Below are 26,575 nucleotides of genomic sequence, written 5' to 3' on the forward strand. Positions count from 1 at the left end.
GGTAAAATTTTTCATTATACCTTATTTTTAATCAAGTTCGGATCACTCTCATATTAGATTTTAGAGCTAAAAAAGATATAATTATGTTAGGATAAAATGAAAGTAAAAGGTTTAACTTGTAAACAATGAATTAGTTGAAGACGTTTTTAGTATTTTTAACCATTAAGTTATTATATCCAAGGCAAAGCAAACGCACCGCCATCCTTTTCGGTTAGAGTGGAGCTCGCATGAAACTCATTAAAATTAGTTGAATGAAAAGCAACTAGTTCGACGTAAATTGCGTATGACCAATCTTTTCTTTTCTTTTTTTAACCTATATATGGAGAAGTCAAGAGTTTTCTCTCGATCCACAGTTCTAGCAGTACAGCACAGAAATAATCTTATCTAACAACTACTATTTATGCAATTTGTTCACTAGCTAATTTACTCCATCACATAATCCTACATTTCTAAGCATCATTGCATTCAAAAAAACAAAATAAAGGTTTCAGTCTTTTGTGTCCTAATTTTCTCGACCTACTTTCTTCTCCAAAGTTGCAGTCAAAATGTTGAGTACAAATGCGATTAGAACCATCGTTGGGATCATCGGTTCGTATCCAAATCATCATTAAATCAAATGCTTAGTGAATACACACACACGCACACATATATATATATATATATACGTATGCATGTATTTTGTTATTATTTTTCTAACTTATAGTATATTATCTCTTTTTATTCAGGAAATATCATCTCCTTATTCCTGTTTCTCTCGCCCGTGTATGCAAATTTATGCTTCTAATTTTTACATTTTGTCATTTCTGTTTTTTTAGTAATTGCTAAAATTATTCTTGTTTGTTTGTTTGCTTTACGATTAGCCCCACATTTATTAAAATATTTAAATTGAAATCCGTGGAAGAGTTCAAGCCGGATCCATATGTAGCAACAATCTTGAACTGTGCCATGTGGGTGTTCTATGGTCTCCCCATTGTCCATCCCGACAGTCTTTTGATCATTACCATCAATGGTGTTGGCCTGGTGATTGAGGGCGTCTTCGTAACCATCTTCTTTATCTTCTCTAACAACAAGAAGCGAGTTAGTATAATTACATACATACATATATATTCACCATAATTTTCCATATATTTGAAAAGAAATCCCATTCTTTTCCTTTTGCAGAAGAGGATTTGCTTTTATCTTTTGATCGAAATCATCTTCATGGCAGCTGTAGTTTTGATTACTTTACTTGTGTTCCAAACAACCCAAAAAAGGTCCATGTTTGTTGGAATTTTGGCCATTGTCTTCAACATTGGAATGTACACTTCACCATTGACAGTCATGGTACGTATGAATTTAGTTTTCTTTTTATACCTTTCCATTAGCTAAATAAAATTCTCATATTTATTGAATTATTGACGTTTGGCAGCGTATGGTGATTAAGACAAAAAGCGTCAAGTACATGCCCTTCACTCTCTCCCTTTTTAACTTCTTAAATGGAGTTGTTTGGGTGATTTATGCATTACTCAAATTTGATATTAACGTCTTGGTAAACTCTCTGCAAGCTCCTCTTATATATATTTGGAATATATGATACAAGAGTATTAACTTTTATATACAAGGGAAGTGACCATAATCACGTATGTTACATGTCCATGTCTATGTCCTTAATCGACACTTTGTTTTTTTTGTGTAGATTCCGAATGGCTTGGGAACCCTGTCAGGTTTGGTGCAGCTTATACTTTATGCATGGTTCTATAGAACTACCAAATGGGATGAAGATGATAAAGCACCAGCTCAACAAGTTCAACTTTCCGAGATTTGATGATGACGCCATCAAATTTTATTTCTCTTTATCCTCCTTTCAAGTGGATTTGTCGTTCTTGTTTGTCTATCATTCCCAGGTTTTTAGATTTTCGTAGACAAAAAATCTGTACAACAAATATTTTCTTGCCAGTATTTCGATTCCACTTTAATTGCAGAAAATGTTTGGTTCCCGTTCCTACAATATTGAGTTCAATCTTGTTCTTGTTTCTTATTAGTTTACTATAATTCCTCGGCTTCAAACAGGACTTATATGTGTGTGTGTGTGTGTGTGTGTGTGTGTGTGTGTGTGCCTAAGACTACAATCCACCATTTGCAGACATGTTCTTCAACTTAGGCTGTATCCTTGCAGAACATCTTATTGTGCATATTTCAATTTTGAGTGTTATGCAAATTTTATTGTCAGACCTGAATATCTCAAGAGCCGTGTAACCAAAGGTTCCAATCTCTCTTGTCATGTCATTAACCCAAAATCAACAATCCTCACTGTACGTTTCTTGTCTAGCTTATTTACATCTATGTGAATGAAGGTAACTCAACCTACAAAATCATAGACCCCCTCTTAAGCATAAAGCTCAAGAAAATTACAAGACACAGCAGACATGTAAGTATTATGCTTGAGCTATGAAACCATTTCACTACAACACAACAAAGAAAAGAAATTACAAGCAACAAAAACAAGACATAGGTACTCTCTTGCAATATCAAGGGAATGTTGAGCAACCACTTTAAAAGCTAGCTTTCTTCTCCTATTCTTTATAAGATAATAGTTCAGAACACCCCTAAGAAGATAATCAAGAACAACACAACACACGCTACTTGGCCTGTATATATAGCCTTGATGAGCTCATTGTTGCCCCCATAAACTATAACGTTTGAACCAGAATTAGTGAGATTAAAAATAATAAGAAACTACAAAGATGATCAACGACCACAAAAATAGTATAATTAAAACTTGCAAGCATGCTAGTCTCTTTTAGGATACACAAAACAGCCAAGTCCTTATAAATCATCTGACATAAACCCCAAGATAATAACCCATAGTAACTTAGAACCACTGAGGCTAATGAACTATGAGACGAAGGGACCTCAAAGCATCAATAACGAGATCAAGTATTATAATAGCCCTTGTCTAACATTGCATCAAAAACTAGAGTAAACCTTAGTAGAAACACCTGATTTTACCGTCTGCTTTCAGCTGTGAAATCCTATTAAAGAATAACCTTGATTACACAAAACTAAACTGAAATATTCACTAATGCAAATTATGTGAGAATCAAAAACTTAAATTAGTCAATTCGTCTAAAAGGTAGGGGGGGAATAGCCTTGAAAGAACACAATATTAAGGGAAAAAAGAATTATTTTGCATTTGGGCACTCTAAAGAGATTCTAACCAGCAACATCCTGGCCATCATATTTTCCACGGTGAACAGTACCAAAGGTACAATGAGCAATGATAGTTTTGATGATGAACTTGGAAGATCGATCCCCCACCAATGTCTCCCCTTCTCTAAAGTTGCCTTCTTAATGGTGCTATATCCCCCACCAATGTCTCCCCTTCTCTAAAGTTGCCTTCTTAATGGTGCTATATTTGGGAGCAAGCCTCATCATCATCATCTCTCTTTCTCTTGTTGTTGCCACTAGTCCTAAGGCCTAACCCTGTAAAGATGCCTGTCAAGTATCTAATCGGCTCTCACAAACCTATCAGAGCTATCCTTCATACTTTTGAAAAGGTAAAAACTTTTTACAGAAACTAAAGGAAGAAAAAAACAAATAAAAAAGTGAAAACTGAGAGAGTTGCTCAATAATAAGTGATGGGTGATTGTTACACTGGGATAAAAAAGACCAGCTTTTTAGTCCTTGTTTCTTCTTGTTTTTTCTTCTTTGTTGTTGAAGTTGTTTCCGAAAGAGAAAAGAAAGAGAGGGAAGGCCACATGGACACATGGAATTGCCTGAACATAAGGTGTGTAGCTCACCCACTTTCTTTCGTTTTTCAACATTCACCCTTTTTTTTTTCATTTTTCACTCTACATATTTTTACTTTTCTTTCGTTTTTCAGATTAATTTACCAAAAAAAGGCCGATTTCTAAAAAAAAATTACGGAAATGAGCCATTTTGCCTGATATTTAATGGAATGGCCCTTTTTTTATAAAACACGTTGAGCTGGAATCGTTTTTAGAGAAAAATCAGAAAAGCACCTTTAGCTCAACGCTTTTTTCTCCTCTTACCTTGAAATAGCATCTACGTTAACGCGCTTTACTAAAGCGCTTCCACTTAAGCAGGCTTTTTTCCCTGTTCCAACAGTCATTTATAACGACAAAAAAAAAAAAAGAGTGTATAAACCCCTAACATATTTCGTAGCCCGCCATCGTGTAATTTTGTCCACTGATCAAAGAGTATGTTAGTAAGGCATGTTGCCTCTGCCAAGTCAGTTGACTACACAATTTCCAACATCTCATGAAAACGGTTCTTCATGATCTCATACTCTGTCAATATAAGTGAGCGACAATTACATACCAAAAAATATTTAAAAAAAAACAAACGAAATATTACAAACCAAATAATATTGGTGGCGATTAATGTAACAGTCCAATTTCAGTGAAATCAAAATAGTGGTTTCGGGACCACAAATCCGAGTTTAAAAAATAAAATTTTTTAAATTTCATAAAATGATAGGTATTATGATAGGAATATTGCATGAAAATTTTTATCGAAAAATTTTATCAATTATGTGTATAATTGCAAAAAGGACTAAATTGAATAAAATGTCAAAGTTGAATTCTAGTAGTTATAAGGATTAAATAGCTATAGAATTCAAAATGTGAGGTCCTTATATGACAATTAGGCCATTGATGAAAAATATGTAGATATTTTTAGTGATTCATCCATGAAAAATTGAAAAGATGCAAAGACAAAATTGGAAAGTGAATAAATTAATATATGATAAAAGATTAAATAGAATAAAATCCATTTTATATCATCTTCTTCTTCATAAAATACATGGAAACCCTAAGAGAGAGAAAATAAATTTCTCAAGCTTGATTTGGTAAGTTCTATCTCCCGTTTTTAGTGATTTTTATATTTTTTAGATCGGGAAAGCTTAATTTCTTTATTTGGGTGATTAAATTGAGAGAAAATCAAAGTTTAGAAAATTACCTATGGATGAATATGCTGTAAATTTAAAGTTTATGATAGGAAATGAAAGGTTATTAATAGAGAAATCACTTTTACAAAGTGATTTTTAGTGAAAGCATGTGTAGGGACTAAATTGCAAAGTAGTGAAGTTCTCAGAAAAATTCTGAAATTTATGAAATACATGTGCTGTAAATTTATATTGGAATTTTGAATAACCTTGGAATAACGAATTTTGAATAAGATTGGAATAAGGAGTAAATTGCATGAATTTCAATTTCCAAGCCTAGGGATGAAATTGGAATTAATTAAAAGTTTAAGGGCAAAATGGTAGTTTTTCCTAAAATGTGAAATGGGCTTGATTGAATGTAAAAATCATAGAATTGATGATTAAATTTATTTATATAGATCCAAAAGTGTCGAACAAAGAAAAAGATCGAAGGAAAGAAAAAGTCTCGGACTAGTAAATACGATCGATTGTCAAGGTAAGTTCGTATAACTAAATTAAGCATGTAAATATGTTGAATTGATTGTTGAATTATATGCATCATGATTTGTAATTGGTACGTACTAGTAATAAACCAATGTTGATTTGTGATTTACATGTAAATAATGAAATATTATATGAATCCGTTTGAATATTGATTTCTGATTGGACATGTGATTACCGTGAATATGAGATCTTGCATATGCTGCAATAAAGGTTGTCCCTAAAGGATAATATTTTGATCTCATTATGAAAAGGAAATGTATCCCGAAAGGGTACAACTTGAAAAGGCTATGTACACTTTATGTGTATAATTGAAAAGGTTAGGTATACTTTGAGTATACCATATGAAAAGGAAAGATATACTTTGTGTATACCACTTGAAAAGGAAATGTACACTTGAAAAGGTTATGTATACCACTTGAAAAGGAAATGTACACTTGAAAAGGTTATGTGCATGATAAACCATAATTTATACATATTTCTATCCCATGCTTAGCACATTTTATGGATGATTTTTCCTTAAAATTGGTGAATTCGATGCTCCTAATGCCTTAATTTCATGTTTTATACTTGGTGAGCATAGGAGAGTGAAAGGAACGAGAAATGGGCCAAAAAGGGAGAAAATGTGCCAACGTACAAAATCAACACGGCCTGGACTTCCTCACACTGGCAAACCACACGGCCGTGTCCCCTTGGCAAGGTCAAAGCGAGATTTACACGGGTAGATCACACGCCCGTGCCCATTTAACAGCCTTGACCACGGCCTTAAGCAATCGCACACGGGCGTGTCCCTGCAGAGCCTAAGTTTAGTCCAATTCGAAAAAGGCCAATCTTGAGGGCTCTTAGGCATTCCAAAGCTTATTTAAACACCTGAGGAGGCACTTAGACAGGGGACGCAAAGGAGGAAGCAAGGAATTGCTCAAGAGAAGCCGATCGATCCATCTCAGAAGCTGGATTCACCATCAAGACTGAAGATCTCCCTTCAAATTCCGTCAAGAGTTTTGGGTTTTCTTATGTTTTGTTATTTTTATTCTTTTGATATGTTTTCTTTAATTAGTATGAACTAAAACTCCTAAATACCTAAGGGGAATGAAACCTAAGACGGATCTTGTTATTATTATCTAAATTGTATGATAAATATTTGACTTGTTCTTAATTATGTGTTCTAAATTCTTGTTTTAATATTCCAGGATATTGATTAAAGTTAAGCTCTTATTCAGAGGAGGAATAGACCCTGTCTAAGAGTAAATTTGTCATAATTAAGTGGAGTTGGTTGCGCGCCTAGAGATAGGGTGACAAGATTTTACCGGATTAGGGTGAAACCTAATAAGGGGATCCATAAATCGAGTTAATGCAACCCTAGGGCGTTAATTAGAAAGAGATTTCAATTATTCAAACTAGGGTTAGACGTTGTTAGTTTCGAGAGAGATAATAATATAACTTAGGGATTTCTACGGAACAAGTTGAATGAATAAATCGTCCGATTCAGAGTCAAATAACAAGTGAAGTCTAGGTGGATTTTTCCTTAGGTATTGTCTCAATCAATCGAGTTTTCCAAAAAGTACTTTCCTCAAATTTCTTTTCTGTGATTTCTTAGTTTAGTTAATTAGTTAGATAAACAAAACCCTTTTATTTTTTAGGCTAGATAATAAAAAGAAAGTTGATACTAGTACTTTTAGTTCCTTTGGGTTTGATGGTCCGGTCTTGCTAAAGCTATACTACTGTTCGATAGGTACACTTGCCTTCATCGTGATAATAGTTAGTTTCAAGAACGATTCATTATAAATATTTAAAACCTGTCACGAATATCACGTATCAGTGCACTTTGTGTGTACAAATTAAAAAGGGTATTCACACTTCGTGTGTACTACTTGAAAAGGGATTGTGCACCTCGGGTGTACAACTAGAAAAGGAAAGGTCCATTGAAAATTCAAAGATTCAACGAAAATGTATTAACAAATGAAATAAGAAGAAATGACATGATGAGCTCATCTATGCAAAATAATGTTTTTGTACTAACCAATTTAGTTGAATAATTGTGTATAGGCCATATTTGCTAGTTTGCTAAGTTGATGGATAAATTGCCTTATGTGTGATTTACTTATTATATATTTATGAATGGTAAGTGTAGTTTGGTTATACGAACTTACTAAGCATCAATGCTTACTAGGTTTATATTTTTCCTGTTTTATAATGCTCAAAACTCGTAAAGGTTGCAATTGGGTCGGAGCTATCATCACACTATCAATCCCTTCATTTTGGTAGAAATGATAAATCTATTTTGTTATAATGGCATGTATAAGATTTTGAGGTCAAATGATGAAGTAATATGTTTATTTAAAATCTAACCATTGGAATGGCTAGTAATATATGTATTTTGAGGTAATATGGTATGTTCATGTTCAATAAAATACAAATCACCTTTCATAAAATATGATTTACAAATCAATGTAAAGGTAAGCTTTAAGGCATATTTAAAAGTTGGAAATGTTAGATTGAATGATGGAAATTGGTTAAATTGGTTGGTATATACTTGTAAGTTTTCATGCAGGAAAATGGTTAAGTTTGGGTGAGAAATAGGGCTAGAAAATGGCCTTATTTCATCCACACGGGTAAGATACATGGGCCTGTGTCTAGGTCGTGTGTGACACACGGACAGCCCACGGGCGTGTGAAATGACCGTGTGTCCCCTGCATCTTTAAATATGAAGTCAGGATAATACACTGAAAAAAGACACGGCCGTATATCTTGGCTGTGTGAAGAACATGAGTTTCAAGCATGGTCGTGTGTCAAAATCAAGTAAAAATGGTTTTAAAATGATGAAAAATCAGTGCACCATACGGCCTAGCCACATGGGTATGTGCCCAAGCCGTGTGCCCCTATGATACTTAAGAAATTGCAAGTCAGAATTCTACACGGGCTGGCCACACAGCCATGTCCCAAGCCACACAGGCATGTGCCCTTATCTTCAAGGATAAATTTCCAAAGTTACCAATTTAGTCTCGAACCACTTCCAAAGCATGTATTGGGCCCCGTAGGCCCATATTAGGGACTTTTTGATGAAATTTGAAAAGTTTTGATTTGAAATGCAAATTTATGACTCGATTTTGGTACAAATGCTAATGTATAAGTTTAGTAATGCCTTGTAACCCTATTTCGGTGATAGATACGGGTTAGAGGTGTTACATTTAGTAGTATCAGAGCTATGGTTTAACCGATTCTCGGACTAACGTAGCAAGTGTGAATTTAGCTGTACATGTCATTATATAATTGATGATAATATGATATCTCCTGACCATTTTAAATGTGTTTTTCATATATTAAATGTCTTCCAATCGAGTAAGAGCAGAATCTGAAGAAGCTGAGAGTGCTTCTCAAGCTTCCGTACGATGAGCTATAAATGATAGTAGTAGTAGAAGGTCCGAATCAGAGGGCCGAAGCGAATATGCTAAAGAGTCTTTTTTTGAAATGTTGGATAAATGGTTTTCTGAATATTTGAGAAGAAATTCTGCTACTTTTCAATCACAACCTCCCCCACCAAATACTCAGACTATTATTGAGAGACAATCGGGTACTGAAACTGTTAGAATTAGTAAGGCTCCAGTGGATAAACTTAGAAAATATGGGGTTGAGGAATTTAGAGCTACAATTGATGATGATCCGGAAAAAAGCTAAATTCTAGCTGGAAAATACTACCTGAGTGTTGGACGAATTATCATGTACCTCAGCTGAATGCTTGAAATGTGCTGTATCTTTGTTAAAGGACGTAGCTTATCACTAGTGGAAAACAGTAAGTTCAATGGTTCCAAAAGAAAATATTACTTGGGAATTCTTTCAATCTGAATTTAGAAAGAAATACATTATTCAAAGATTCCTAGATCAGAAAAGGAAAAAATTTCTAGAATTAAAACAGGGGAACAGGACCGTTGTAGAATATGAAAGGGAGTTTGTACGGTTAAGCCAATATGCTAGTGAATGGGTCAAAACAGAGGCAGAAATGTGTAAATGTTCCAAGGAAGGATTAAATGAAAATATAAAATTACTGATTGGTATTTTGGAAGTAAGAGAATTTGCAGCACTTACTGATCGTGCAAAGAAAGCTGAAGAGCTAAGTAAAAAAAAAAAAAGAAAAAGGCATACCGAGAAGCCCGATCCTTTGGGAAAAGACCTATTGGTAGGTCTCAATCATTTTCTTCAAAAAAATCAAAGAGGTATCAAGAAGGATTTACTACTTCAGTTGGGTATTCCGGTAAAGAGCGTGGTTCTCAACGCTTTGATCTTAGGTCATCATCACCGTTAGTGACTAGTGTTGGAAGTGTGGGAAACACGAAGCCAAAATGTAAACATTGTAGCAAATTTCATCATGGGAAATATCGAATGAAAACCGGTACATGTTACAAATGTGGTTCATTTGATCACTTTTTGAAAGATTGTCCAGAAATAGTAGAAAGAGACACTGAACAGACTTCAAAACCAGGTAACACTACTTTAAGAGGCAAACCACCTAGACACCCTGGAAATGTTAGTGGTAGTCGAAGCATTACAAAAGATTCAAATGTTAAATCTGAGGCTCGAGCTCCTGCAAGAACATATGCCATACGAGCCCGAGAAGATTCTTCAACGCCAGATGACATTACTGGTACTTTTTCTTTATTAGATACTGATATTACTGCATTAATTGATCCTGGTTCCACACACTCGTATATATGCACAAATTTAGTAAATGTTAAAAATTTACCTGCTGAATTCACTGAATTTGTGGTGGAAGTTTCAAATCATTTAGGCCAATGTGTGAAGGTGGATAAAGTTTGTAAAAACTGTCCACTTATGGTAAAGGGTAAATGTTTCTTAGCTGATTTAATGTTACTGCCTTTTGATGAATTCGATGTGATATTGGGAATGGATTGGTTAACCCAACATGATGTAGTGGTTAATTGTAAGAAGAAGTATATTATGTTGAAATGTCAAGATGGTGAGTTACTTCATGTTCAATCTGACAAGCTAGATGGATTATTTAATATGATTTCAGCAATAGCAGCACAGAAATGTATGAGGAAGGGATATGATGCTTATCTTGCATATGTTTTGGATACTAAGGTAACCGAGTCAAAGATTCAATCTATACCAGTTGTATGTGAGTTTCCAGAAGTGTTTTCGGAAGAATTACCTGGCTTAATACCTATCAGAGAAGTGGAATTCTGTATAGATCTAATTCTGGGAACAACACCAATATCGATAGCATCTTATCGAATGGCTCCTGCCGAGTTAAAAGAGTTGAAGGCGCAGTTACAAGAATTAATTAATAAGGGTTTTGCTCGACCTAGTTCCTCACCATGGGGTGCTCCAGTGTTATTTCTAAAGAAGAAAGACAGATATTTGAGGTTGTGTATTGATTACCGGTAACTCAACAAAGTCACTATAAAGAATAAATATCCACTGCCTCGAATTGATGACTTATTTGATCAGTTGAAGGGAGCTACTATATTTTCAAAGATTCATCTTCGTTAGGGTTATTACTAGCTTCGAGTGAAGGATTCAGATGTTCCAAAGATAGCTTTCAGAACTAGATATGGTCATTACGAATTTTTGGTGATGCCATTTGGATTAACAAATGCACCAGCAGTGTTTATGGATTTAATGAATAGGATTTTCAGACCGTACCTTGATAGGTTTGTTGTAGTATTCATAGATGATATTTTAGTTTATTCTTGAAGTGAAGATGAGCATGCTGAACATTTTAGGATTGTGTTGAAAACTTTACGGGAAAAACAATTGTATGCCAAGTTTAGTAAATATGAATTTTGGCTACGAGAAGTTAGCTTTCTTGGTCACATTGTATCTGTTGAAGGCATTAGGGTTGACCCGAGCAAAATCTTAACAATTATTAATTAGAGTCCACCAAAGAACATTTCAGAGGTCAGAAGTTTTCTAGGTTTAGCCAGATATTATCAGAGGTTTGTTAAAGGATTTTCAATAATTGCTTCTCCGATGACTCGTTTGTTGCAGAAAGATGTAAAATTCGAGTGGAATGACAAATGTCAGTAAAGTTTTGATACACTGAAGACTTTGTTGACTGAAGCACCTGTATTGGTACAACTTGAATCGGGTAAGGAATTTGTAATTTTAATTTACAGTGATGCATCTTAAATGGTTTAGGTTGTGTTTTGAAGCAAGAAGGTAAAGTGGTTGCCTATGCTTCAAGACAACTTAAACCACATGAAAGAAATTACCCGATACATGATCTTGAACTGGCAGTCATAGTGTTTGCATTGAAAATATAGCGACATTATTTATATGGTGAAAAATGTCATATTTACACTAACCATAAAAGTCTGAAGTATTTAATGACACAGAAAGACTTGAATTTGAGGCAACGCAGGTGGCTCGAGTTAATAAAGGATTATGATTTGATTATTGACTATCACTTTGGAAAAGCCAATGTAGTGGCAGATGCAATAAGCAGGAAATCTTTGTTTGCCTTAAGAGCAATGAACACCCAGTTATCTTGTTCAAATGATGGTTTGGTTATAGCTGAATTGAAAGCTAGACTGACATTTATACAACAAATCTATGAAGCACAAAAGAGTGACAACGAGTTGCAACTTAAACACGAGTAATGTCAAAAGAATTCTGATTTAGAGTTTCAAATTGGGTCTGATGATTGCTTGTTGTTTAAAAACAGAATATGTGTTTCGAAGAACTCAGAACTGGAACAAAAGATTTTATATGAAGCTCATAATGGTACAATGTTAATTCATCCCGGTAGTAATAAAATGTATAATGATTTGAAAAAGATGTATTGGTGGCTGGGAATGAATAGAGATATTTCTGAATTCGTAGCTAAATGTTTAATATGTCAACAAGTGAAAGCTGAGCATCAGGTGCCTTGAGGGTTATTACAGCCAATTAATATACCGGAGTGGAAATGGGAAAAGATTACCATGGACTTTGTAATGGGATAGCCTATGTCACCAAGAAAGAAAGATGTCATTTGGGTAGTTATTGACTGGTTAACAAAGTCGGCACAATTCATACCGGTACGTATGGACTTTTCATTTGATAAATTAGCCGAATTGTTTGTCTCTGAAATTGTTAGATTGCATGGTATATCAGTTTCAATTATCTCTGATAGATATCCTCGGTTTACATCCCGATTTTGGTATAAATTACAAGAAGCACTGGGGATACAATTGCATTTTAGTACTGCATTTCATCCCCAAACTGATGATCAGTCAGAATAGGTGATCCAGATTTTAGAAGACATGTTACAGTGTTGTGTTCTTGAATTTAAAGGTAACTGGGAAAGGTACTTACCTCTGATTGAATTTGCTTATAATAATAGCTACCAATCCAGTGTTAACATGGCACCGTATGAAGCTTTGTATGGTCGGAAACGTAAAACACCATTGTATTGGACAGAGCTTAGTGAAAAGAAGATTCATGCGGTTAATTTAATTTGGGAAACTGAAAAAAAAAAGGTAAAGGTGATACAAGACAGCCTGAAAGCAGCTTCAGACAGACAAAAGTCTTATGCTGATCCTAAAAGAAAAGAAATTGAGTATGAGTGATAAACCGTAATTTATACATATTTTTACCCCATGTTTAACGCATTTTATGGATGATTTTCCATTAGAATTGGTGAATTTGATGCTCCTAATGCTTTAATTTCATGTTTTATAATTAAGAGAGCATAGGAGAGCAAAAGCAACGAGAAACGGGCCAAAAACGGAGAAAATAGGTCAAAGTACGAAATCAACACGGCCTGGACCTCCTCACACGGGCATACCACACGGCCGTGTCAATTTGGCAAGCTCGAGCACGACCTGAAATAATTGCACACGGGCGTGTCCCTGCCGAGCCCAAGTTGAGTCCAATTCAGAAAAAATGCTAATTTTGAGGGATCTTAGGCATTCCAAAGCCTATAAATACACACTAGAGGAGAAAAAAAAGAAGACACACAGAATTGAAAGTAAGGAATTACTCCAAGGAAGCCGATTGATTTCTCTCAGAAACCGGATTCATCATCAAGACTGAAGAGATCCTCAATTTCACCTTTAGGAGTTTTGGGTTTTCTTTATGTTTTGTATTCTTTATTATTCTGAGATTTTTTCTTATCTAGTTATGAACTAAATTCCCTAAATACCTAAGGGGAATAAAACCTAAGACGAATCTTGTTATTATTTTCTAAATTGTATGATAAATATTTGACTTGTTCTTAATTATGTGTTATTAATTCTTGTTTTGATATCCCAGGATACTGATTCAAGATAAGCTCTTATTCAGAGGAAGAATAGAGCCTGTCTAAGAGTACATTTGCCATAATTAAGCAAAGTTGTTTGCGCGCCTAGACATAGGGTGACAAGATTTTGTCGGATTAGGGTGAAACCTAATAAGGGGATCCATAGATCAAGTTAATGCAACCCTAGGGTGTTAATTAGAGAAAGGTTTCAATTATTCAATCTAGAGCTTAGACGTTATTAGTCTTGAATAGGGATAATAACATAATTTAGGGATCTCTACAGAACAAGTTAAAAGAATAAATCGTCCGATTCGGAGCCAGAATAACAAGTGCAGTCTAGGTGGATTTTTTCCTTAGGTATTGTCTTAATTCAATCGATTTTCTCAAAAGTAATTCCCCAATTCTATTATCTATGAGTTCTTAGTTTAGATAATTAGTTAGTTGAAACAAAACCTCTTTATTCCTAGGCTAGATAATAAAAAGACAGTCATTACTAGTACTTTTAGTTCCTTTGGGTTCGACAATCCGGTCTTGCTAAAACTTTACTACTGTTCAATAGGTACACTTGCCTACATCGCGATAATAGTTAGTTTCAAAAACGATTAATTATAAATATTTAAAACCTATCACGAAATCACGCGATCAAGTTTTTGGCACCGTTACCGGGGAACTAAAATATTAGGAACACTCAATTTTTATTACTTTAGCCATTTATTTTTCTTGTAGTTTAATTTTATTTTTAATTTTATTCTAATTTACTAATTTTTTTCTTTCTTCTGGCAGGTTTTTTTAGTTTATGACTAGAAGAAACCCGTCAGGACTACTACTTTTTGATGAAGAAATCGATCGCACAGTTCACAGAAACCAAAGAGATATAAAACGAAGCCTAAAATACATAAAGAACGAGCAAGAAGACGATAATCAACCCCCAACCGAAGAGATGGCTGAAAACCAAGACAATCAGCTACCTCCTGCGATTGCGGTTAATCAAAATCCTGCTCCACGCACTATGTATGATTATGCTAAACCTTCTTTAACAGGAACTGAGTCGAACATAGTTAGGCCTGCTATTGCTGCAAATAACTTTGAACTAAAACCTAACACTATTCAAATGATACAGCAATTTGTTCAGTTTGATGGGTTACAGGATGAGGATCCAAACAATCACTTGGCCAATTTCCTGGAATTCTCCGATACATTTAAAATTAATCGTGTTTTTGAAAATGCGATTCGTCTTCGGTTATTCCCTTTTTTTATTGAGGAACAAAGCTAAACAGTGGTTGAACTCGTTACCACTAGGGTCAATTACTACTTGGGAACAAATGACCGAAAAAATTTTACTAAAATTTTTTCCGCCGGCTAAAACGGCTAAATTACGTAATGATATCTCTACTTTTGTACAGATGGATTTAGAAACATTCTACGATGCATGGGAGAGATACAAGGATCTTTTGAGAAGGTGCCCTCACCATGGGTTACCGCTTTGGCTTCAGGTTCAAACATTCCATAATGGTCTGAATCCCTCGACTTGGCAAATGGTTGACACAGCTGCTAGCGGAACCAGCAATAATAAAACACCTGAAGATGCTTATGAGTTTATGGAGGAGATGTCATTGAATAACTATCAGTGGCAAGTCATGAGGACAAAGCCAACGAAAACAGCCAGTGTTTATAACGTCAATTCGGTCACCATGCTCTCTAATCAGGTAGAACTCTTGAATAAGAAAATTGACGGTTTTATTAGTTCTTCACAGGTTCACCCAGTAATGCTGTGCGAAGCAAGTAGAAGTGGAACAAGCTATTCGAAATATCAACCTGATGGCCACAACATGGATAACGAGCAATTAAATTACATGGATAATAATCTTTGACCTCAAAACAATCCATATAGTAACACTTGTAATGCAGGTTGGAGGAACCACCCAAATTTCTCATGGGGAGGCCAAGGAAATCAGCGACCACCTCCGGGCTACCAACAACCACCTTACCGACAGGAAAAGAAGCCGAACCTTGAAGAGATGCTCTCAAAGTTTATATCGGTGTCAGAAACTCATTTTTAGAACACCGAGACAGCACTTAAAAATCAACAAGCGTCGATCCAAGGGCTTGAAACTCAGATAGGCCAACTGTCCAAACTAATTTTGGAAAAACCACTAGGAAGTTTACTTAGTAACACCAAATCAAAAGAGCATGTAAAAGAAGTTACATTAAGGAGTGGGAAAGTGTTAACGAAATCTGAAAAGAAGCTAGTAGAAGAAGCCATGGTAAACGAAAGGGAGGAAGAAAAACCTGAAAATAGTGATAAACCAGTGCCGAAGGAATATAAACCACCAGTTCCATACCCAGCAAAATTGAAAAAAGATCGCATTGATACACAATTCGACAAGTTTCTTAAACTTTTTAAGCAATTACATATCAACTTACCTTTTGTTGAAGCCATCTCGTAGATGTTTACATACGCAAAATTTTTGAAGGAGCTTCTAACAAATAAAAGAAAGTTCGAGGACTTATCTACAGTAGAATTCAATGAGGAGTGCTCAGCTATACTCCAAAACAAGCTGCCAACTAAACTGAAAGATCGAGGAAGTTTTACTATCCCTTGCTTAATTGGTAGTCTAAATGTTGAGAAAGCATTAGCTGATTTAGGCGCTAGCATTAATTTGATGCCATATAAAATGTTCAAACAACTTGGTCTTGGGGAACCTAAACCTACTAGGATGAGTACTCAATTAGCTGATAGATCTGTTAAATACCCTAGGGGTATTATAGAAGACGTACTTCTGAAAGTAGATAAATTCATATTTCTTGTTGATTTTGTTGTGCTTAACATGGATGAAGATGTGGAAGTACCTTTAATTTTAGAGCGCCTATTTTTAGCCACTGCTAGGGCTGTAATCGATGTGGGTGACGATAAATTGGTACTTAGAGTAGGTGACGAGGAGATTATCTTTAAAATTTATGATGCTATGAGGTTCTCTAAGGAACAGGATGATTCATGTTATTTTATTGACTCTATAGATCATATTACTCAAGACTTTTTTCAGGAAATTGTCCAGAATGAGACGACAGAACTGTATCCAGCTCAAGAAGAGGAGACAGATAATAAACCTAATGAGCATTCGTCAAGACAAGTAGAATATGAGTGCATTAAGATAAATGATGAACTTAAGTAAAAACCCTCTATTGAGGAGCCTCCCAAACTGGAACTTAAACAATTAACAAACCACTTGGAATACGCATTCCTTGGAAATAATTCTACATTACCAGTTATTATTGCTTCTAACTTGCAACCCAAGGAGAAAGATGAATTAATCCAAGTATTAAAAGAACATAAAAAGGTCATAGCTTGGAAAATTTCTGACATTAAAGGAATCAACCCTTCTTTTTGCAACCATAAAATTTTGATGAAAGATGAATATAAGCCATATGTGCAAGCTCAAAGACGACTGAACCCAAACATGAAGGAAGTTGTTAAAGCTGAGGTAATTAAACTTCTAGATGCTGGAATTATTTATCCTATTTCTGACAGTTCTTGGGTAAGTCCAGTGCAGGTTATCCCTAAGAAAGGAGGCATGACGGTTGTGACCAACGAGAAGAATGAATTAATCCTAACAAGGACAGTCACAGGATGGAGAGTTTGCATTGACTACAGGAAACTGAATGATGCCACAAGAAAAGATCACTACCCCTTGCCATTCATTGACCAAATGTTGGAAAGATTATCCGGGCATATGTACTACTGCTTTCTAGACGGACTCTCTGGTTACTTCCAGATCCCAATAGCTCCTGAAGATCAAGAAAAAAACGACATTCACATGCCCATATGATACGTTTGCTTATCGTAGAATGCCTTTTGGATTATGTAATGCTCCTGCCACTTTTCAGCGCTGTATGATGGTCATCTTTGACGAACTCGTGGAAGATATCATGGAAGTATTTATGGATGATTTCTCGGTATTTGGTAACCCTTTCCATCTCTACCTTAAAAATTTAAAACGAGTTTTAATAAGATGTAAGGAAACGAACCTTGTCCTTAACTGGGAGAAATGTCACTTCATGGTTCAAGAAGGTATTGTATTAGGGCATAAAATTTCCAGTAAAGGGATTGAAGTGGACAAATATAAAATAGAAACAATCAAAAAATTACCCCCTCCTAGTTCGGTTAAGGCTATTAGAAGTTTTTTAGGACATGCTGGTTTTTATAGAAGATTTATTAATGATTTTTCTAAAATAGCTAAGCCTTTAACCAAATTGCTAGAAAAAGATATACCTTTTAATTTCAATCAGGAATGTTTATAAGCATTTAATACTTTAAAGGAGAAATTAATTAATGCTTCAATCATAATTGCACCTGACTGGAACTTACCATTTGAATTAATGTGTGATGCGAGTGATTTTGCAGTAGGTGCAGTATTGGGACAGCGAAGAGACAAGCATTTTCAACCTATCTATTATGCTAGCAAAACTTTGACAACTGCATAAGAGAGTTATACTACTACGAAAAAAGAATTGCTAGCTGTGGTTTTTGCATTTGATAAATTTCGATCATATCTCATATTGTCTAAAGTTGTTGTTTACACTGACCATTCCGCCCTTCGCTACCTTTTAACTAAAACTGATGCAAAACCTCGACTTATTCGATGGATTCTCCTATTGCAGGAATTTGACTTGGAAATTTAGGATAAGAAAGGAGCTGAAAATCTCACGGTTGATCATCTGTCCAGGCTTGAGAACTCCAATACCAAAAAACTAGATGAAGTTGAAATAAATGATTCGTTTCCTGAAGAACAAATTTTCACTATATCTGACTCTAAGGTACCTTAGTTTGCAGACATCGCGAATTTTTTAGCCCTACCATTATCCCAAAAGGGTTAACACACCAGCAAAAGAAGTGATTCTTTAATGATGTGAAAAGCTACTTTTAAGACGACCCCTTTCTTTTCCGTAGATGTGCAGATAAAGTCATTAGAAGATGCGTTACAAGATCAGAAACATCAAAAATACTGGAACATTGCCACTCAGGGCCAACTGGAGGACACTATAATGGAACTAAGACCGAACATAAAATACTTGAATCAGGTTTTTACTGGCCCTCATTATTTAAAGACGCTAACAGGTACGTTATTTCCTGTGACAAATGCCAACGGACAAGTAACATATCTAAAAGTGATGAAATGCCTCAAAACTATATGCTTTCATGTGAAATATTTGACGTTTGGGGTATCGATTTCATGGGCCCATTCCCCAGTTCTTTTGGGAATAAATACTTCTTAGTAGCAGTTGATTATATGTCCAAATGGGTGGAAGCCCAAGCTCTACCTACTAATGATGTTAGAGTGGTAATACGTTTCCTTAAGAAACTCTTCTCGAGATTCGGAACGCCTAGAGCAATTATCAGTGACGGGGGCACTCATTTTTGTAATACCTAATTTGAAAAAACTCTTAAGAAATATGGAGTTCATCATAGAATAGCCACCCCATACCATCCTCAAACTAATGGACAAGTTGAAGTGGCAAACTGAGAAATCAAACAGATCCTTGAAAAAACAATAGAATCAAACAGAAAAGATTGGGCAATGAAAGTAGATGATGCCTTATGGGCTTATGGAAATGCTCTTAAGACCCCCATAGGGACATCACCGTACAAACTTATTTATGGAAAAAGTTGTCATCTACCATTCGAACTAGAGTATAGAGCTTTTTGGGCTATTAAATTTCTAAACCTTGATCCCAAACTTGCAGGAAAAAATAGGTTGATGCAGCTGAATGAACTTGATGAGTGGCGAGCCAATGCATACGAAAACTCACGCCTATACAATGAAGCAATAAAGCAGCGCCATGACAATCGTTTAAAGCAACGAAAACAATTTGAAGTTGGAGATCTTGTCCTCCTATACAACTTAAGACTCAAATTGTTTCCTGGGAAACTTAAATCACAATGGTCAGGACCTTTCGTAATTCAATCTATTCTGTCATATGGCACAATAGAGGTAAGTCACCCATCACACAGTTCTTTCAAAGTAAATGAACACCGTTTCAAACTTTATAACAATGAGAATTTTAAAGACGATGGAGAGGAGCTACAACTCCACAAATCGCCCTAAATAAACCAACAAGGTAACAGTCGAGCTTAGACTATAAACAAGCGCTTCTCGAAAGGCAACCTGAGTACTAACAGTTTTAAATTATTTAAATTTTAATTTTTAAATATCTAGGTCACTAACAGAGTCTTTGAAGCACAGGTTCCCAAATCTATACGGCCGATCACACAGCCGTGCTTAAGGTCGTGTGACCAACACGGACGGAAACACGGTTGTGCGAGACGGCAGTACGAAAACAGGGTAAAAGTTATCTTTCCTAACACGGAATGCGATAAGTGGCCACGGGCGTGTGACCTGGCCGTGGTCAAATCTACCAAATGCACATGGGCGTGCAACACGCCCGTGTCTACCACCCGTGGACAACACTGTCAAAATAACACAGGCATGCGCAAAGCTACACGACTATGGGAGAAGCGAACTACATAACACACGGTCGTGTAACATGATCATATAGCCACACGGCCTAGACACACGGGCGTTCCCTAAGGCCGTCTGACGATATCTCACTTCGCAACAAACACAGGCTAGACACGATCCACACGGGCTGGACAAGATCCACACGGGCGTGTGAACTGGCCGTGCCACTTGAAAAAAAAAATTAAATTAGATTATCTATCTTCTTTTATTTTTCTTTCATTAATTTTTGAAAATTCTTTTGTTTTTTTTTAACACGGCTTATCATTATGATTACTACCAAATTATTACCCCAATTCTCCTTTTGTTCTTCAGAATCATGTTTGTCCTCCAGCTTTATTTCCAACAACTCGCTCTCGCTAATCCAGGAATTTCATCCATTTTTCACTCAGGAAGTTTCACTTCTTTCCATATCTTATTTTTATATTCTAATATCTAGCTTTGTACATTGAGGGCAATGTATATCTTAAGTGTGAAGAGTATTTATTTCATTATCAGAAAAATCCCTGAATGACTGTCTTGTTCTCATGTAAAGCTCTCATATCGTATTTAGGATAAATTTTGATTGATTTATGATTTTGATTGATATATCTTAAATTAAAACATAGGCATTTATGCATTGATTGTTTGAACTTTAAGACATTAGAGAATCAAACATGATAAGTTGATTTTTAAGAATTTAAAATCTTAGGTTGTTTCCCCAAAGTTTAGGTATTACTTTCAGTTGGAATTCACAAGTTTTAAACATCAAAACGCCATAATTTTTGTGAAATTTTTGAGCCTTTTGAGTATTTATTAATTCTTTCATGCTCACTTTTATTATTGCTTTGAGTGCGTCAATATCAAACTGTTATTCTAAAACTTGCTTGATTATGCATGTCAAGACCACACCATTTGATTTGATATGTCAAAATGATTAAGGCACTTAGGATTAACCCACTCATGCTATGAAAAGCCTACCTCCACGATTAACCCCTAGTAAACCCCCTTGAGCCTAACAAGCCATTTCTTGTATTACCCTTAGTATTAACTCTTAACCCATTATTATTGAAATCCACTAAATTAATCCCTATTTTTGTCGAGATTTGAGTTGAATAAATTGCTTAGCTATGTCTTGTTTTTAATAGTTAGTCTATGTTATTTGACTTGTTCTTAAAAAAAATGTATACACATTAGTAATTCCATATTCTGAGAAGAAGCCCTTTTGTACGCAAGTGATGATTAACCCTTTTTTTAGTTAGGCAATTTTTCAATTCAATCTCGATTTTAACCCTTTCTTTCAGCTTGTGACCACACCCCCTAACCAAGCCTTGTTACAACCTTCTAAAAACCTTTTGATTAATGTTTCATCTCAATTTATAGTGGTGAAGATTTGATTTTTATGCAAGCCTATGGTAATGACTTTTCATTATTGACTATTGAGTGCTTCATTTATTATCCTTAAACACCTCAAGTGATTTGAGTGAATCTATAGTGAGGATGTGAAACTCTGTGATATTTTGAATCAATGGTAATTACTTAGATGAGGGAAGATACCTATGTTTGCATGATTAAATACTCAACTTGGAATGTTTGAAAGTTTTATGTTCTTTTAGTTGAATTCTCAATGTATGATTACCTATGGATTATTTTGAGATATTATCGATAGAAATTATAAATTGAGAAGAATTTATTTTGATTATGAGTTGAGAATTTTGCTTGAGGACAAGCAAATGCTTAAGTGTGGAGGTATTTGATAAACCGTAATTTATACATATTTTTACCCCATGTTTAATGCATTTTATGGATGATTTTTCATTAGAATTGGTAAATCCCATACTCTTAATACTTTAATTTCATGTTTTATACTTAGGAGATCATAGGGGAGCAAAAAGAACGAGAAACGGGCCAAAAACAGAGAAATGGGCCAAATTATGAAATCAACACAACCTGGACCTCCTCACACGGGCATACCACACGGCCGTGTTAATTTGGCAGGCTCGAGCACGGCCTAAACTAATCGCATACGGGTGTGTCACACAGGTGTGTCCCTACCAAGCCCAAGTTGAGTCCAATTCGGAAAAGGCTAATTTTGAAGGCTTTTAGGCATTCCAAAGCCTGTAAATACACCCTAGAGGAGGAAGAAAAAAAGACACACGGAATAGGGAGTAAGGAATTACTCCAAGGAAGCCGATTGATTCATCTCAGAAGCCGGATTCATCATCAAGACTGAAGATCTCTCCTAAATTTCCCCTTCAGGAGTTTTGGATTTTCTTTATGTTTTGTATTCCTTATTATTCTGAGATGTTTTCTTATGTAGTTATGAACTAAATCCACTAAATACCTAAGGGGAATAAAACCTAAGACGAATCTTGTTATTATTTTCTGAATTGTATGATAAATATTTGACTTGTTCTTAATTATGTGTTTTTAGTTCTTGTTTTGATATCCCAGGATACTAATTCAAGATAAGCTCTTATTCAGAGAAAGAATAGACCCTGTCTAATAGTACATTTTCCATAATTAAGCGGAGTTGTTTGCGCGCCTAGACATAGGGTGACAAGATTTTGCCGGATTAGGGTGAAACCTAATAAGGAGATCCATAGATCGAGTTAATGCAACCCTAGGGTGTTAATTAGAGAAAGGTCTCAATTATTCAATCTAGGGATTAGACGTTATTAGTCTTGAATAGGGATAATAACATAACTTAGGGATCTCTACAGAATAAGTTAAATGAATAAATCGTCCGATTCGGAGCCAGAATAACAAGTGCAGTCTAGGTGGATTTTTTTCTTAGGTTTTGTCTTAATTCAATCGATTTTCCCAAAAGCAATTCTCCAATTCTATTCTCTGTGAGTTCTTAGTTTAGATAGTTAGTTAAAACAAAACCTCTTTATTCCTAGGCTAGATAATAAAAAGACAGTCATTACTAGTACTTTTAGTTCCTTTGGGTTCAACAATCCGGTCTTGCTAAAACTTTACTACTGTTCGATAGGTACACTTGCCTACATCGAGATAATAGTCAGTTTCAAGAACGATTAATTATAAATATTTAAAACCTATCACGAAATCACGCGATCAATGAGATTGGTGATAAGCTATTCTTGAAAGTATCACCCTGGAAGAAAGTTCTCCGGTTTGTCCGTAAAGGAAAAATTAAGTCCTCGGTTTATTGGACCATATGAGGTCATTGAAATAATTGGACCGGTAGCTTATCGGTTAGCTTTACTGCCAGAACTTGAAAGAATTCACAATGTTTTTCATGTGTCAATGTTAAGACGGTATCGATCGGATCCATCACATGTTATCTCTCCAACAGAAGTAGAAATTCAGCCCGACATGACATATAGTGAGAAACCAATTAAAATCTTAGCACGGGAAACAAAAGAGTTGAGAAATAAAAAGATAGCATTGGTAAAGGTTCTTTGGCAGAAACATGGAATTGAAGAAGCTACTTGGGAACCTGAAGATATCATGAAAAGACAGTACCCGAATCTCTTCACTGGTAAGACTTTCGAGGACGAAAATCCTTAAGGGGGGGAGAGTTGTAACAGCCAAATTTTATTGAAATCGGAATAGTGGTTTCAGGACAACAAATCAGAGTTTGAAAAATGAAATTTTTTAAATTTCATAAAATAATAGGTATTATGATAGGAATATTGCATGAAAATTTTTATCGAAAATTTTTATCAATTATGTGTCTAATTGCAAAAAGGACTAAATTGAATAAAATGTCAAAGTTGAATTCTAGTAGTTATAAGGATTAAATAGCTATAGAATTCAAAATGTGAGGTCCTTATATGGCAATTAGGCCATTGATGAAAAATATGTAGATATTTTTAGTGATTCATCCATGGAAAATTGAAAAGATGCAAGGACAAAATTGGAAAGTGAATAAATTAATATATGATAAAAGATTAAATAGAATAAAACCCATTTTATATCATCAACTTCTTCATAAAATACATAAAAACCCTAGGAGAGAGAAAAGAAATTTCTCAAGCTTGATTTGGTAAGTTCTATGTCCCGTTTTTATTGATTTTTATATTTTTTAGATCGGGAAAGCTTAATTTCTTTATTTGGGTGATTAAATTGAAAGAAAATCAAAGTTTAGAAAATTACCCATGGATGAATATGCTGTAAATTGAAAGTTTATGATAGAAAATGAAAGGTTATTAATAGAGAAATCACTTTTACAAAGTGATTTTTAGTGAAAACATGTGTAGGGACTAAATTGCAAAGTAGTGAAATTCTTGGAAAAATTCTGAAATTTATGAAATACATGTGCTGTAAAGTTATATTGGAATTTTGAATAAGCTTGGAATAAAGAGTAAATTGCATGAATTTCAATTATCAAGCCTACGGACGAAATTGGAATTAATTAAAAGTTTAAGGGCAAAATGGTACTTTTTCCTAAAATGTGAAATAGGCTTGATTGAATGTAAAAATCATAGAATTGATGATTAAATTTATTTATATAGAACAGGAAGTGTCGAATAAAGAAAAAGATCGAGGGAAAAAAAAAGTCTCAAACTAGTAAATATGATCGATTGTCAAGGTATGTTCATATAACTAAATTAAGCATGTAAATATGTTGAATTGATTGCTGAATTATATGCATTATGATTTGTAATTGGTATGTACTAGTAATAAACCAATGTTGATTTGTGATTTACATGTAAATAATGAAATATTATATGAATACGTTTGAATATTGATTTCTGATTGGATAAGTGATTACCGTGAATATGAGATCTTGCATATGTTGTAATAAAGGTTGTCCCTAAAGGATAATCTTTTGATCTCATTATGAAAAGGAAATGTATCCCGAAAGGGTACAACTTGAAAAGGCTATGTACACTTTATGTGTACAATTGAAAAGGTTAGGTATAATTTGTGTATACCATATGAAAAGGAAAGGTATACTTTGTGTATACCACTTGAAAAGGAAAGGTACACTATATGTGTACACTTGAAAAGGTTATGTGCACTTTGTGTGTACAAATTGAAAAGGGTATGTACACTTCGTGTGTAGTACTTGAAAAGGGATTGTGCACCTCGGGTGTACAACTAGAAAAGGAAAGGTCCATCAAAAATTCAAATATTCAACGAAAATGTATTAACAAATGAAATAAGAAGAAATGACATGATGATCTCATCTATGCAAAATAATGTTTTTGTACTAACCAATTTGGTTGAATGATTGTGTATAGGCCATATTTGCTAGTTTGCTAAATTGATGGATAAATTGCCCTATGTGTGATTTACTTATTATATATATAAGAATGGTAAATGTAGTTTGGTTATATGAACTTACTAAGCACCAATGCTTACTAGGTTTATGTTTTTCCTATTTTATAGTGCTCAAAGCTCGTGAAGGTTGGAATTGGGTCGGAGCTATCATCACACTATCAATCCCTTCATTTTGGTAAAAATGATAAACCTATTTTGTTATAATGGCATGTATAAGCTTTTGAGGTCAAATGATGAAGTAATATGTTTGTTTACAACCTAGCCATTGGAATGGCTAGTAATATATGTATTTTGAGGTAATATGGTATGTTCATGTTCAATAAAATACAAATCACCTTTCATAAAATATGATTTACAAATCAATGTAAAGGTAAGCTTTAAGGTATATTTAAAAGTTGGAAATGTTAGATTGAATGATGGAAATTGGTTAAATTGGTTGGTATATACTTATAATTTTTCATGCAGGAAAATGGTTAAGTTTGGGTGAGAAATAGCGCTTTAAAATATCCTTATTTTGTCCACACGGGTGAGAAACACAGGCATGTGTCTAGGTCGTGTGTGACACACGGGCAGTCCACGGGCGTGTGAAATGACCGTGTATCCCTTGCATCCTTAAATATGAAGTCAGGATAATACACGGGCAAATGACACAGCCGTGTCTCTTGGCCGTGTAAAGAACACAGGTTTCAAGCATGGTCATGTATCAAAATCAAGTGAAAATAGTTTTAAAATGATGAAAATTTAGTGTACCACACGTCCTAGCCACATGGGCGTGTGCTCAGGCCGTTTGCCCTTATGATACTTAAGAAATTGCAAGTTAAAATTCCACACGGGCTAGCCTTACAGCCATGGGATCCCTACGGGCTAGCCACACAACCATGTCCCAAGCCACACGAACGTGTGCCCTTATCTTCAAGGATAAATTTCCAAAGTTGCCAATTTAGTCCCGAACCACTTCCAAAGCATGTATTGGGACTCGTAGGCCTATATTAGGGACTTTTTGATGAAATTTGAAAAATTTTGATTTGAAATACAAATTTATGAATTGGTTTTGGTACAAATGCTAATGTATAAGTTCGGTAATGCCTCGTAACCTTATTCCGGTGACAGATACAGGTTAAGGGTGTTGCAATTAAATACTCATGTTGGTCACTTGTCGTCACT

General features: G+C 34.9%; 1 protein-coding gene and 1 non-coding gene across 2 annotated transcripts; one reads left to right on the plus strand and one right to left on the minus strand.

Moving 5' to 3' along the window:
• The first annotated feature begins 425 nt into the window (after positions 1-425).
• Positions 426-1,987, plus strand: LOC108485212 (bidirectional sugar transporter SWEET5-like). Its single transcript, XM_017789051.2, has 6 exons — positions 426-588; positions 726-762; positions 861-1,077; positions 1,162-1,323; positions 1,409-1,528; positions 1,676-1,987. The coding sequence occupies exons 1-6, from the start codon at positions 546-548 to the stop codon at positions 1,802-1,804; spliced, it is 708 nt and encodes a 235-aa protein (XP_017644540.1). The 5' UTR covers positions 426-545; the 3' UTR covers positions 1,805-1,987.
• A 13,047-nt stretch (positions 1,988-15,034) lies between these two features.
• On the minus strand, positions 15,035-15,141 carry LOC128295804 (small nucleolar RNA R71). Its single transcript, XR_008286353.1, has one exon. It is a non-coding gene; the product is annotated as a small nucleolar RNA R71 (small nucleolar RNA).
• Positions 15,142-26,575: the final 11,434 nt, after the last annotated feature.

Source organism: Gossypium arboreum, chromosome 7 (assembly GCF_025698485.1).
Source record: "Gossypium arboreum isolate Shixiya-1 chromosome 7, ASM2569848v2, whole genome shotgun sequence".
NCBI classification, from domain to species: domain Eukaryota; kingdom Viridiplantae; phylum Streptophyta; class Magnoliopsida; order Malvales; family Malvaceae; genus Gossypium; species Gossypium arboreum.